General features: G+C 50.9%; 1 protein-coding gene across 1 annotated transcript in view; it reads left to right on the top strand.

Moving 5' to 3' along the window:
* Positions 1-8,801: 8,801 nt before the first annotated feature.
* DRD4 (dopamine receptor D4) overlaps positions 8,802-14,773 on the top strand; it is a gene marked incomplete at both ends in the record, with an annotated part of 10,232 nt that continues 4,260 nt past the window's right edge. Inside the window, one exon of the mRNA XM_080345331.1 lies at positions 8,802-9,089. Within this exon, the coding sequence (XP_080201457.1) occupies positions 8,802-9,089 (288 nt within the window). The remainder of the gene's footprint in view (positions 9,090-14,773) is intronic.

The following is a 14,773-nucleotide window of genomic DNA, read 5'->3' as shown; positions in this document are numbered from 1 at the left end:
GTTCTCTCCTGAATTAAAGCACAAGGTTTTATGAGCAGCAGAAAAAATTGCTTTGGTCCTTGTCTGGTACAGTTCACGTGCCTCACAGAAGACGGGGCTATATAAATATCGCCACTATAACTAAACTAGGCAGGAATTCCTGCTAGCAAAAATAGTATTTTTTTTAAATACAAAAGATGAACATTTCAAATTCTTCACTTTGCAGTTAGCTGGAAGTTGTCCGTAGGTGTTACACCACCACCGTGATGCAGTCCCGGAGCACGGCGCTGAGCCTGGCTGAGCCACATGACGTTTGTGCCGCGCTTTTGCTGTGAGACAGTACAATATGCCTTGAATACGCAGGGAGGTATCGTGGAGTTAACCCATCAGCGGCAAAACCCCGTTCTACTGTAAGTGCCTGCGAGCTGAGCCTTCAGGGAGAGGATTTAAAGCACTCCTGGAAACATCCCACACAGACACTTAGCAGGTTAGCTGGAGCATGCCCAGGAGAAATCTCTTTGGGTTTTTTTGAGACAAAAAAAAATAGCATGTACCAAATAAAAGTTCATCTGCACACAGGGGAAGAGAAGGGCTCCTGTGTGTGCCAATAGCTGCCTATCCTCTAATCTTTCAAGAAGGAAAAAAGAAATAACACACATTTGCAGTAGCAGCAGAACCTTGTATTTTGTTTTCTTACTGAAACAGAAAAGAAAAGCACACTCTGTTTATCACAGGCCATTGTGTGTTTTCCCTTTTGTTTCCAGGCTCTTTTTGCAGCCCTGGGCCTGTAGAGATGTGTATGAGCCTTTATACGGGTGCTCACATTTTGCAAGGATTACGCAGCAGCCATATCTGTAATTTATAATACACCTGCCTTCCTCCTGCAAAGAAGCAAATCTTGCTTCCTTAGTTGCTGTCCTGGAAACTCTCAGATAGCACTTGCTAACCCAAAATCAAAGTCCTCCCACTTTGGTTTTATTTTAGTCTGAAACTAGACAGTACAAAGAGCTCTAAAGGACTGTCAGAGCCTCCTGAACACTTTCTAGCCGCCCTTCTGGGACTGTTTGCTGCTCTAGAGATGCTGCAAGATGAGTAGAGGCAGAGGTGCACCTTCTTGCTCCTGCCCATCCGTTGTGCTCCACCTGAAGCTAAAGACCAGCTATTTCTGGAAGCTTTCTGGTCCAGCTGTTTAAGCTCCATTTTTTCTCTTGCTGCTCCAGAGGAGGAAAACCCCAGGTATTAGCAGCAATGCTGTTCAGGAGGTGGATGGCCTCATGGCAAAGGCTCAGCAAAGCATCACAGAGGCCTGAAATCCACCACCCAAAATTCGAAAGGGGGAGAAGGCAGCCCCTCCAGCCTGGCGGTGCCGGCACAGCCGTACTCACCAAGGCGTGCTCAGTCCCGGCTCGCTGCTGTCTCTCGGCTGCGATGCACTGCTGGCCCGCTCCTCTCCATGCGCCCCTATAAATCTGCGCCCTTATCAGAGGCAATTATTTGGGTAAAGATATGAATATGGGTAATCATGATTAACAGCAAATAATGCATCCAGGCTGGAATGTCCTTTTAATTACTCTCTAAAGCAGACCATGTCATTCGCAGCAGTTGGAGGGACCTTATTTCTGCTGATGGGTAATAATTCCTGCTTCTGTCTCTAACGACAGTAATTTGTTGGGCAAACATCCCTGTACCAAGTGATTCATTATGATTGTCATTATCTCTCCTCCTGGCTTTAATTACCTTTTTATAGGATCTTAATCTTCTGTTCTTCCTTTTTAACTCTGGCTTAGACTTTGTTTGCCAGGAAGAGTCGGTGAGCGTGCACCTGCGGTTTGGCTAAACAACATGCCACGTTTTAGGGCAAACCTTGTCTGATCAGTAGGACAAGGGCGGACTTTTGCATGACGGGACATCACCTTTCAAGCTTTGGTTTCACAGCCATGTATGGGAAAGGTCTGCTGAGAACAGGCTGTATCACAGCTTCACAGAGAAGTATACTTATATATGGGCAGAAAACATCCTGTCTGTATTCCCTGCCTTTGCTGGGGTTTGGAGCTGCTTGCTATCAAATACCACTACTAAAGGTGACATCGAAATGGAGGGAGAAAATAGGATGATGCCCTTTCTCCCCTTCTTTATGTTGTATGAAGTAACTTGGAAGGATTAATCATTATAAATAAATCTTCACTTCCAACTGGAGAAATAGGGGCTATATTACATGTCTTCTCGTCTACCCATCTCTTTTTTTTTGGAGAAGCAGAGGGTGTCATCGTCCCTAGCGGGCTGGGAAGGACCTGATTTGCCCCGTCCTCCTTCCCTTTGAGGAATAGCCCACCGGCTGGTGCGCAGGAAGGCTCAGCACTACCTTTGCCAATGCTCCTTGGGTCTGAAACGCCCCCAGGCTCCTCGGGAAACTCAGTTTGCTGTGGGAATCCAAGGGGCTCTAGACGGGCACACAGGAGAGGCCGCAATGAGGGAGAGGCCCCATGATGGCAGCAGAGAGTGAGCGACAGGGCAGCAAAAGCCCCTGGGGACTGGAAGAACATGAAACAACATGATTTAATTACTTAGAAAAAAAACGTGGCAGAGAGTGGAAAGGGGATGGGGTAGAAAAGCGCGTGGCCGTGCCCAACACTGGTGCAAGATAACGTAGGTGACACCCACAGGCTTGAGCTTAAACGCAGCTCCTGGGGCTCCTGATGAGGAAATTCAGGATCGTGCCAGGAAACGCAAAAGCTTTTGCAAGCTGAAATGTATGCCTGAATAAACTTGAGCCCAAATCAAATCCCCAGTCCTGAAACAACAACTGATTCTTCTTTAACCAGAATTAACATTAAATTCTCATCAGGAGACATTCTGGAAACAGGAGTGATAAAAAGTACTGCTTAGCAATATCAGCTAAATGGAGCTTTGTGAGTTTCCACCTTGCTTTTCCCATTCTCCATTTGTGTGAGTGTTCAAAGCCGGAGCGGAGATTCCCCTTGCCTGCAGCCAGCAAGCACAAAGCGTGATTAAATCATCCATTAATCACTGTAATCTAACCCATCATCTCTGTGCAGCACCACTGCAGAGAAAAGCTCCTGGTCATTGACTCTAAGAATGACAAAGGAAATGACTGCCCGGTCCGATCCCTGCTCCTTGCTGAACTGATCCTTGCTGCCAGCTGCCAGTGACTTACCTCTTCATTTATGGGACATTCCACCATGTTTACAGCATATAGAGCAAAATGCTGCAAACGGGTAACGCAAAGGAGCGCTGCGGCCATGTCTCAGTGCTCCTGGGGAAGGGCAGGAGGAGAGGGCTCTGTGAGCCTGGGCGCCACACAGGACATGCAGGGCCTGGGGACACCGCCAGGTGTAAAGCCACCAGGATCTTTGTGTCAGCCACGTGTGCTCAGGCCTGACAGCAAGTGCTGTGCTGCGTGGAGAAACCCGTGGTGAGCTGCCTTAAGTAAATCCATTGCCACGGGGGCGATGGCTATTCACAGCAGCCACGCTGCCGGCTGGAGACACCCTCGTGCGTGGGGGTGAGCGAAGGTTATGAAACAGAGGGGCCATCCCTGCTTCAACACCAAGGCTCTGAATTAAAGGGCACCTGACGGCTACTGCACACAAGCTGAGCCAGCCCAAAGGCGTTAAAGCTGAGAGTGGCACAGAGGAAGGTCTTTATGCTCCTCTTTACACAGGGAGGGAGGGGTCACCAAACCAGCGGTGTGAAATGCATCTTATAACTATGCTAAATTTATTAGTCCCAAATTCGGCAATATTTAAGGAGAGCACATGAGCCCGGCCTTTTTCTGTGTTGGAGAAAAAGAGAGAAGAAACTGTATTTTGAAAGAGAGGGTTTCATCATAAAGCCAGATATCCTGACCCCACACCACAAGACGGGTGCACGCAGACTCAAAATCAGCACAGCGAGCCCTAGGGGTCATTCTGAGATTTGAAGGGAAGACATTGCCATTCATACTTCAAAGAAACTGATACAGAAGATCAGAAAAGGCATTCTGCCTGGAGCTGCAGTGTGGATGCATGCAGACTCCATCTCTGGAGACCTGCAAGAGCAGGCTGGATAAATGCTGCTACAGTGTCATGTGGACATTGGTGCTCCTACCTGGGACCAGAAAAGCCCATCCAGCCTTTGAGGTTGCTGTTTATCCAGGGCAACAAGGTAAAATTCCTTGCCAGCTTGGCCATAGTCCAGACCCCAGCTGTGTTACAGCAGCAATTCTGGATCTGCTGAGGCTGCTCTTCTCCATGGAGACACGTGGCCAAAATGCACATCCTAAAGAAACAAAAAGCTCCTACAGTCTCTGCACCGCTCTCTTTGAGGCCCGTGCCTTTGAGACGGCAAAGTGCAGAAGGGTCAAGAGAGGCTGAGAAGGCTGGGGAAGGACCATCTCATCCAGCACACATGCCCAGCAATGGTGTCCAGTCCTGCAGGAGCTGTCTAGGTGCAGCTGACCTTCGAGGAGCCTGTGACCCATGCAGTGATGGTACGGGAGGTTATTGAGGTCAGATGGTACTAGGAACTACATGGTTAAATCCTTCCTGCGTAAAGTGACTCTAATAAGCTCACAGATGTTTTAAAATCAGCAGGGGCTCTTGAAGTATATTAATTTGATCTGCCCTATGACACAAACCCTGGTATCTCACGAGGTTACCCCTGTGTGAGATCAATTATGTGGCTTAGTCTGAAATCAGGCATCCACAAAAACATCTAGCTTTGATTCTAAGCTAACAGAGGCACAAAATGCAGCCATTTTATCTGTAGTTTCATCCTCACAGCTAATCACCATTAAAAATGCATGCGTTTTCACATCTTACATGGATTTATCCTAACTTGCCAGAATGTTAAATGTCAAAAGATCTATTCAGTGCATACAGAAATCCCTGCACCTTATTAGAGGGAGACTCAGAGAGCCTGGAAAGCCAAGAGAGCTGTGCCATCCCCGTCCCTCTCCCGCAAAGGTTAACCTGCAAGGCAGGATGCTGCCCTGACTCTTTTCTGGGAAATGTATTACAAGCAGATTGTAAAGCAGGACAGCTTTGCTGCAGATGACACTTTCACAGAGAATTGCTCAGCTAAATATGTCAAATAAAAGGAACAGGATTGGCCTTAAAAGCTCTTTATTTTCCTCCCTTTGTTCTGAACCTGAAGATAGCCCAGGTGATCTGTTGCCCAGCTATCAGGGTACTATTCAGCGGTTGAGTTTAGGCACATCTGTGCTGAAACTTTGCCAGGTAATTCTGTTCTCCTTTTTAAAATAATCAGTGCCTCGGGTGTGAAAAACCACACTGATAAAAGTTCCACGTCTTTTGGGAGACTCTGGCAGATGTTTCACTTTGCGACTTTCCTGATCCTTTGGACTGGTTTGCAACCAAACCCTCCATTAACTCATCCTGGGAGTCTCTGGGGCTCCTCCCGGCTCCTTGCCTGGCTGCTGGGGACCAGCTCCACCGCTGCCCCCTCCAACAAGCAAAGCCCTGCTGAAAGCCAACTGCGCTGCTCGCTTTCCTGAGTTTCTTCTCAAAACGCACTCCAAAACACACCAAAAAGGCAAATCTCCCACTGTTTTGTTGGTTTGCACAAGGCATGGGTGCTGCCCTGAGCTGGTCTCAGCAGCGGAGCGTGGAGGTGGCTGGAGGGCAGTGACAGTGACATTGCGCTCCCCAGCAAAGTCTTTGCGTGCCGCGGGCTGTGGCCACAGATGTGTGGCACAGAAGGAAAGGCAGAGGTCAGAAGAGGTACTGGGTACCAGAGTCCCATCTGACAAGCACTAACCTAGGTATATACAGGGACTCTGTCCCTGGTGTATGGACAGGAATGTCCTTGATGGAGCAGCCGGGGGATCAGTCTTACGCAACGCTGGGGTGTCCGTGCTGGCAAAGCTGCTGCTGTTCATACCTTGTGTCCTTCACAGCACCTATTTAGGACAGAATACAACTTTGTTTTCTGACAAAAAGAGCAGCTGCGGGTGGCAGTGCCAGTGAGCAGGGATTACTGCAGCCTGTGAGTCTGCAAGAGCTGTCCTGATTAGTGCTTTGCTTGGCTGCTTCTTTTTGGAAGTCAAAAACTTTTTTTCACATTAGTTTAATCCACTCCAGGATTAAACTAGTTTAGGATTAAGGCGTTGTTGGTCTGGAATAAGGGTTTCCACACTGAGAGTTAAGAGTCATTCTGCACTAACCCACTGGGAAAATCAAGATAATGAATATAAATTAACTGTTAAAGTGGATTAGATAAACGGCATTAATCCCTGTGGGAAGGCAGAAGGCCTACAGTCACAATCCCATCCTGCTCTCTTTGCTGCTCAGGTATTTAAACATAAATAAATTCAGGCTATTCTGTCCACACAGGGTTTCAGTGCAGTTTCAATAATGCACTTCAGGGCCTCCTTTGGCTAATTTGAGTTGACTTCCTGGATTAAAAGGGCTCTAGTAAGAGCAGTTCGTCTGTCCCAGCTCCTCGCTGGGTGAAGGCTGTAACAGCAGCAAGTGAGCCAGCAGCTTGGCTTTAGGGACCAACCACCAGACCAGGAAAGCTGCGAAACCACTGAGCAAACTCATACTGTCAAGACATAAAGGCTTAAAAACCACTGGTGGGGTTTAGTCCCGGTTTGCCGCACTGGATAACATGTATGGTCCTTGTCTGAACTTCACAGGACGAGGTGTTACCAAATGAGCCCTTCTTGACCTGCTGGCTGTGCAGCACGCGTGAGCCCACCGGGGTCCTACCAGCCTGGTCCTGAGGAATGCAGAAGCACGGGCAGAGCCGAAGGCACCTGAGCTCCCACTCCAGCGCTGCTGGCTGCAAGAGCCAGCTTTGGAGGAAGAGCTGCTCCCATTCAGAGCAGATGGAATTGTCCTTCCTGTGCTATGTAGGACTGAGCTTTGTCTTTGCACTGTGATTTAAGTGCATGTCAAAGCTGGGTCAGCTGGAAATAGGAGATGACCAGACAAATCCATGGGTATTGGGATAAACATGAGGATGACAAAAGTACCTTTGGGATAGGAGAGGGGGGGGCATACAATTCAGTAGCTATTAAAAGGATGCAGTCTTGCTAGGTTTAGAAACAACTTAGAAGCCACAGCTCTGGACAGAATATTTGGCAATCCAGATTGCCAGTGAAGTGCTTAGAGCAAGGTAATTTTCTCCTACTCACATATGAAATTGTGGAGTCCGAGGCAGCTGGGTGAAACAGACTGTGTGGATCAAGTGCTGTTAATCCACGCCAGGGAAGGATGGTACCTGGACCTGGCTGTGTCCCCCTGGCTGACGACAGGGCTCTGGCTTTCTGTGCTGTGCATGCTGAGGGCTAATCGCGTCCTTTTCCAAAAAAGAGTAAGGAACTGGGGGAACAAGGGTGGGGGTTAGAGAGAGGATTTATTCTCCAAGTCTCTTAATAGATTAGATGAAACTCTGATAGCTGGAGCCTATAAACAGCTCTGAGAAGCCGCTTGTCTTATAAAAAGCTGCCAATAGGGTAGTTCCCCCCCCATGTAGTGTAAATGATGCTTTCCTGCTATGCCTTCTCTTCCTGCTGCCTCCCATAAACAGCAGGCTGAGGCTGCAGGTGCACAGGTACCTCACAAACCACATTATCCCAGCAGAGCATTTCCTTTTTTCCTTTCCTCTGATTTTCCACAGTAAAACATCCTAGTCCCCATGTTCAGCTTGTGACCTGCTCCACCACCTTTACTCCTACACCTGCTGCCTATCCGCTTGCTTCCTCAATCCTGCATTGCTGCACCCGATTATTCCTGCCCAAACACAGCACAGACGCAAAATCCCCTTTGAAATGCATCCTGTGATTCCCAGGCAATGTCTCCAACTTCTCACAACCATTTTGAATTCTTACTCTGTACTCCAAAATGTTCACAGCCTCTCCTGTCTTGACAGTATCCTCAAATTTAATTAGTGACTCTCTGGACCCTCACTCAGGGCAGTTATATTCACACTAAATATTACCAGATTCTGCATAGGACTTGGAATACAATTTTCCAGTTATTCACATAACCTGTAATAATTTCACCCAGTCTTTCCTCTTGCATTGCTCAAGAGAATGCCATGTGAGGCTGCAGCTAGACCTAAACTTAAGATACGTGATATTTACTATTTCTCCCCACATCTACAAGTGCTCCCAGGTCACAGAGCCACAGATAGCTGCTTCGGGGTGGAGAACGTGGGATCCAGAATCCCAACCGATTGTTGGTGTACCTGGAAGAAGGTGGCTAATCAAAGGGGGAATTTTAGCTGTGTCAGTGCACAGCTGCTCTTCTGCTCCAGAGGCAGCACGAAGCCCAGTCCCGGGAGAAGGAGACTCGTCCACTGGAGGTGGGGCTGGGTTAAATTGGGCAGTGAAGGGAAAGGCGTTAATCCCCGGTTTTTTTCGGTAAAGCCCCGCACCGACAGCCCTCACCGCGGCCACGGGGGGAGCTCGGGCCCACAGAGCATCCCCACGGGGGGCTCTCCAGGGCTGGCCGAGCCGCCACCACTCGCTCTCACCTCGGGTCGGGGTCCCCGCGGCGGCCGTTCCCCGGGGCTCGGCGGGGCCGGGGCACTGGGAGCCTGTGTCACCCCCCCGCCACCGCCCCCTAAGCCGCTTGGTGACCCAGTTGGAGCGGCGGGGGCCGGAGCCGGGTGGAGCTGCCTCCGGGCGGGCGGGCGGCGGAGGCTCCTCCCCGCTCCGCCGAAAGTTTGGGGCCGGCCGGCGGCCGGAGCGTCGCCGCGGGGCCGAGCACGGCTGGCGGCGGCGGGAGCCGAGCCGGGAGCCCGCGGCCAGGGAGCTCCCATGCCCCGGGCTGCCGGGGCAGCGCCGCGGCGCCATGGGGGACGGCGGCGCCTTGGGGAACGGCGGCGCCTTGGGGAACGGCAGCGCCGGGGCCGCGCCCGCCAACGGCACCGCGCTGCCACCGCCGGGCGGCCACAACATCGCCGCCCTGGTGCTGGGCATCGTCCTCATCCTGCTCATCGTGGGCGGCAACGGGCTGGTTTGCCTCAGTGTCTGCACGGAGCGGGCGCTGAAAACCACCACCAACTACTTCATCGTCAGCCTCGCCGTCGCCGACCTGCTGCTCGCTCTCCTGGTCCTGCCCCTCTATGTCTACTCCGAGGTGAGGCTGCTCGGAGTCTGCGGGTTGTGGGTTTTCTGCCCGGGGATCCTTAAAGTTACAGGGCTGCGGGGTGGGACCGGCAAGAGACCGAGTTTCGCCGGGCACCGCGGCTGCCCGCATCGCCCAGCGGCGGCGGCCGGCTCGGGCAGGGCCGTGGGTCCCCGATTCTGCCGGGAGATTCCCGACCTGCAAGCGCACCGAGGGGAAACGCAGCAAACGCACGTAGCGGAGATGCGGCGGGACGTCTGCCCCGGGCCGGGACCGCATCTCTGGGGAGCCCTCGCCTTGCAGACATCCCAGGCTGCCAAGAGCAAATGGTTCGGAAGGGACAGATACTGTGCTGGCTTCAGGTGAGCAGGTTTTGGTGATAAGGGAGATCTTAGCCAGGATACGCGCTTCCACATCCAGCACGGGAAGCTGTCTTTCTAGGGAGCTGGATGGGATTTGGTCACCCTACATGCAGGTGGCTTTAGCTGGCTCGCTGCAGGGCTCCCCATGGCAGGTTCTGTGGTTTGCAGAGGCCTGACCCTGTGCGTGGGGTGCCCGTGGAGAGAGAGACACCTTGGGAGACTGGCTCAGGCTTTTTGTTCACCTCCAAAACCTGTTCACCTGCAAGACCGTGACAGCTGAAGGAAAAAGAAACAGGAGCTGCTGCGCTCAAGTGGTTTTGCATCTCCCTCTGGCTCTCTGTAACAGGGAGATAAACGGGGATTGATAATGTGGTTGTGGAGGGAATTGTTGGCCCGGGGTGAGGAGCCTCGCTGGAGCCTGACCATTAGAACCAGCCAGTGGCTCCTTCCCTGCTCGTGTGGTTGAAAACAACCCTGGACCAAACCAGCAGCTGTTCTGCACCCGCCCTTGCAGGAGCTGGGAGAAGAGTCCTCTTCTTTCCAGATGTGGGGAGGGCTGGGCTGCAGCCTTGTGTGCACTGAGCAGCCCCAGCAAGCTGCAGTTTGGGGACTGGGGGTGTCAGATGAACCTTGTGTTTTGTGACAGCCACATGATTTGCAAGGTGGTGGCCCAAGTGCTTCCTCAGGGAGCAAAGGGGGCTGACTCCAACCGCTGTTCCCGTCCCCGACGGCTCACACACGAGCACACCAGCAGTGCTCCGGCCTTCTCATCTCCCCTTCCCTCCCATGCCAGGGCTGCTGCTCAGCACCTGCCTGGGGTGGGTCTGTGCTTTCTTAAGCAAGGAAGGCTGCAGATTAGAGCTTAGGATGCTTTTAGCCTCTCTACCTCGTCCCAGGATTTTGCAGGACATTGTGACCTCTCTGGAGACACAGGTATCCTGGAGGGACACGTTCAGCTGGGGACCCGTGAAGAACAGGAGCACTAGATTCCCCTCTCCCTTTCCACCACACTGACAGGATCCCCCCATGCTCTTTGTTTTTAGTGGTTTTGCTTTTCCCTCATTAACTCACTTTTGGTAGTTAGAAAGCCTCTCTCTTCATGATTCTTCTCAGCTACTTCTTCCTAATTGGAATTCCCTTTCTTTCCCTTGCTTTTCCGTTGTCTCTCTGTGTCTCCAGTTCCTGATTCTGTGGGCAGACACACACACACGAGTGTGTTTTCCTCTAGTCCGCAGGCCTGAGTTTTGCTGGCATATGTAAAATGCTAGTAACACACTCTGGGGTACCTCTGAATCTCCCTTCAACTGGCCATGAAGGTGTGGGGGTTTCCTTGGGTTTCACACACATCCCACAAGATCTGGATGCTCAATGAATGGGCGTTCAGCTTTGTATGAGCTTTAGGAACCTGTGCTGTCCAGCTTGTGCCTTTGCTATGATGATATTTCATGTGTTCACTTCATAGTTGTTCATAAACATCCGTTACGTGGTGTAATTCACCCATGTCTCTGCATCCAGGGTATTAAACAACAGGGAGTGAAGGTGTCTTACAACAGAATTGTCTTTCCTTCCAACTTGAGCAGCTCCTGTGACAAGGCAGGCATTCCCAGGTGTAGGAGACCCCTAAAACGAGCGTGCACCGGGACCTGTACTGTCCTGCTCAGCAGTTGCGCACAGACGGTGTGGAAGGTGCTGTGCAGGTAGGGAGAGAGGGGCAGGAGGCTGCAGGGCAGCAGCTGCTGCCTGTGCCACAGCCATACCCGCTCCGTGCCTGCGAGTTTCTGTGGGCTCAGAGCCCACAGGGCCCATGTTCTTTTTTAATAATCTCCTGTATTTGATGCAGAATTTGCAGCTCATTTAGTTCTGAATATGCTAAGGAAAAGTCAGAGTAGCCATTGAGTCAGTGCCAGGGGACAGATTTTTTTAAATGTTATTTTCTTGGAGGCAAAAGTGACAACTGTAGATTGGAATCAGACGCTCAGCTGGGGGAGCGCAGTGTATAGCGACTGCTGCTGTTTTGCTTGATTTCAACTTGCATTCTGTACCACTGAATTCAGCCATTGAAAATGTGGCATGCACAGTCCTGCACGTTCAGTTCAACCTTTATTCTTGGTGTGGGGTTTTTTTGTTTAGTTGGGTATTTTTCAACTTCAGTAGAGCTCCTGACAGAGTAAAGATGGACTTTGAAGGCTTACTGGAAAACTTAAAAACCAGCTAAGTCATTTTTTTTGCTTCTTGTTTAGCAGGAGCAGAACAATATACTGTGACCACTTCATTCAGCAGGAGCAGCTCAGTCGTCTTTGTGCTTGTTTTCCTGTGAGATGGCTTCTTGCGTTCGGTTTCTGGAAACATCCCTCCCAGTCACGGCTTTAGAAGACAGCTGGAGGGATTTAAACTTTGGAGGTGATATCTGACATCACCACAGAACAACAGATCTCCCACGCGCTTCAGTGCGGTTGGGATTCCTCCCTGTGAGGTGTGGATTACGCCTTGCTGCTGTTCACAGAAGCCTGAGCACAGCGGGAGAGGCCTTGATCTTGACCGTTGTTTCTAGTTGTTAAGAAAGCTTATTCCGATGTGTCGGCAGCATTTGTTGACACACAGTCTCCTTTTGTACTTCTGACAGAGCCAGCCCAACTTTTTGCCACAGCTGAACTGTTGGAGGGTTGCTGGAAGCAGGTGCTAGACAAAGGGAACACGGTGTGTGTGGTCACAACCGTTTCTTTTCTGCACCATTTCACAATCACTGCAGTCTTGACTGCATTGTTGGGAGTTCTTCAGGCTGTATCTCTTTCTGCATTAGTTTATCTACCTCAGCAGCTCAAGTTAACGCTTGGGGACTTAATGAGAGTGTTAAAACTGATGTAATGAAGCTGGCCTTTCACAACTCCAAATGTTGCTTTCATTTCTCAGTCCTGATCCTCCACAACCTGATGTAACCAAGATGGGAAGGGAAGAAACATCAGCTTTTCACTGGTTGAAAGCATCCATTTCCAAATGGAACAGCTCCCCAGTATGGACATGAAGTGAACTCCTGCCAGGGCCGTGTTTACAGCCAGCTCCTCCTTTGCAGAAATGTACCACCTTCAAAGAAGGGCAGGCGAACTTCTGTTCCCTGCTCATTCCTCATTCTGTCTGGAGTGCTGGTTTGGAAGGAGGTGGATTAGTGCTGTTTGCCATTTGAGTTGTTAGCCGCTACACAAAGGTGTTGGTATGTACACATGCAGTCCTGGCGCAAATCATAGCGTGCTGGTGCAGATGTGTCCAGCACTTTCCACCGAACTTGTTCAAACAGGGAACAAAGAACTGTTATCTTCCAACTTGCTCGGGAATCTGAAGTCTCAGCAGCACGACAGGGAGAGGTAAAAATCATGAGGAAGACAGGCTGCTCTTCTGCAGCGGTCCTGTCTGTCTGATGAGAGTGAAGTGCTCTCCTGGCAATCAGTCCAGTGCCAGTAAGGCAGGGATGATGGGAAGCTCCCAGGGCTCCACCATCGTTCCCCAGGGGCAAAGCTCTGCTTTTGTGTGAACAGAGGCCAGGAAAAGATACCAGAGTCTGCCTGGAGCACCAACAGCACTGAAAACAGGGGTTATTGCTCCCCTGAGGCGGTGAGGACACGAGAAGGCAGAGCTACATGGTGCTGTGGAGATATTGTAGGTATCTTTAGCCTCACAGTGGCTTTGCCCACTAGAAATTGCAGTGAGGGAGTTGCATGGCTACAAAGGCTTATTTTTGTGTGTAAGGGCTTCCTTTACCCAAAGACTCTGATGACAGGAGCTGCAGCAGCAGTTTTATACAGTCCTCATTAACTGGAAGCATTGCCAGCATTAGGGCAGTCGCCAGGCTGAGCACCTTCCACTCTGGGGACTGTGCTGTAGGTCGTACCTCCCAGCTGCCCCGCTCTGCAGACTCCCCCTGTCAGCTCGCTCCTTAATCCACAGCGGGGGCCTGAGCTGTGAACAGGTCTGATCCGGCGGCTGCTGGCAGGAGCTGGGAGGCAGTTATGTAAACATCTTTGCCACTGAGATCTCTGTAATTGATTACGAAGAAGAGGAAATGGTTTAGGAGATCCGCACGTCCACCCAGTTCCTTCTACAGGTCAGGGAAGATGAGTTTTTCCAGGCAAGCGCTCTGCCTCGTGCACTCTCAGAGCGACCGAGCAGCCAGTGCTAATGACACAACCTGTTTTCTTGGTGAGGGTGATGCAGTTCTGCATAAAACTTCCAGGATGCCTGTGTACCACTGGTATCAAAAGACCACTTTTTCTTTGCAGCATCTCATGTCTGTGTGCCTGTGATGCAGCTCTTCTGATGAGAGGCCAGACCTCTCCGAATTTTCCATGGCTCTCTGTGAATGCATGTCATCCTTTCAGCAGCAGCGTTCAAGATGAGTCTTTCCTGGAATCATATAGCTTTAGTGGAAATAGATGTTGTTCTAGGCCTGGCTGGTATCTGAGCCACACAGTCTCTGCACAAAGCACTGGGGAGGTGACACAGGCCAGCAATTAGAAACCAGCGCCGAGGATTTTCTTTGCAGTCACCAGTAATGGGAGGGAGGCGTTTTTGCGTCTTGTGCCCTTACAATGTTTTAGGTGGATGGTCAGACTTGCTCCTCATTTCTGAAAAGCCTTGACTTCAATGATTTAAATCAAGAAAGGACATTAGGGCGGACATGAGGCCACCTTTGTCTTGTGTCCCACTCCCTCTCTTTCCCCTTGCATTGTATCTTCCAGAGAATGCAGCAGTCGTCACGGGCCATGAGAAAGGGCCCAGAGTCAGCTTGTTGTGGGCGTTTGGACAATTCTTTGACTCTGATGCTGGGCTTTGCCCGCTTGCAAGGATTATTACTCTTCTGATTGGCCTGGGCTCTCAGGATCAGTGCTTGAGCCACGGCCTTGCCGAGGGCACGCGGGTGCTGGTTTGGACGTTCAGCTGGACATTTCCCAGTTCACTTGCAGGCTGCTGTTGTCTGGGTATCTTTTTTCAGGTGCCTTCACCACCACAGACTGAAGGATCACTTTTCCATAGCCTCTTTCTGTTCTTCGTAAGCAGCAGCTGGAGTTGTTCCTGCCCTGCACATAAGGGTTGCTCCAGAACCTCAGTGCCGTTTGTAGTGAGATATTGGTATCTTGTAAGAGACCACAGTGGCTGCATGTGAATTTCCTGGTGTTACCAGCTTTGGTGGCTGAACAAGCAGCCAGTCTGCACCTGGAATATCGCTTTGAAAGGGGTCTGGCTTGCGTCCCGAGCGGCGATCATTATCACCACCCTATAAACACTCCTTGTCTCCCACGACACGCTGAGCTCAGGGCAGAGTGCGACCCCCCGGCACACACA

This window comes from Nesoenas mayeri (assembly GCF_963082525.1).
Source record: "Nesoenas mayeri genome assembly, chromosome: 5".
Lineage (NCBI taxonomy): Eukaryota > Metazoa > Chordata > Aves > Columbiformes > Columbidae > Nesoenas > Nesoenas mayeri.
This window is presented reverse-complemented; position numbering and strand designations above follow the sequence as displayed.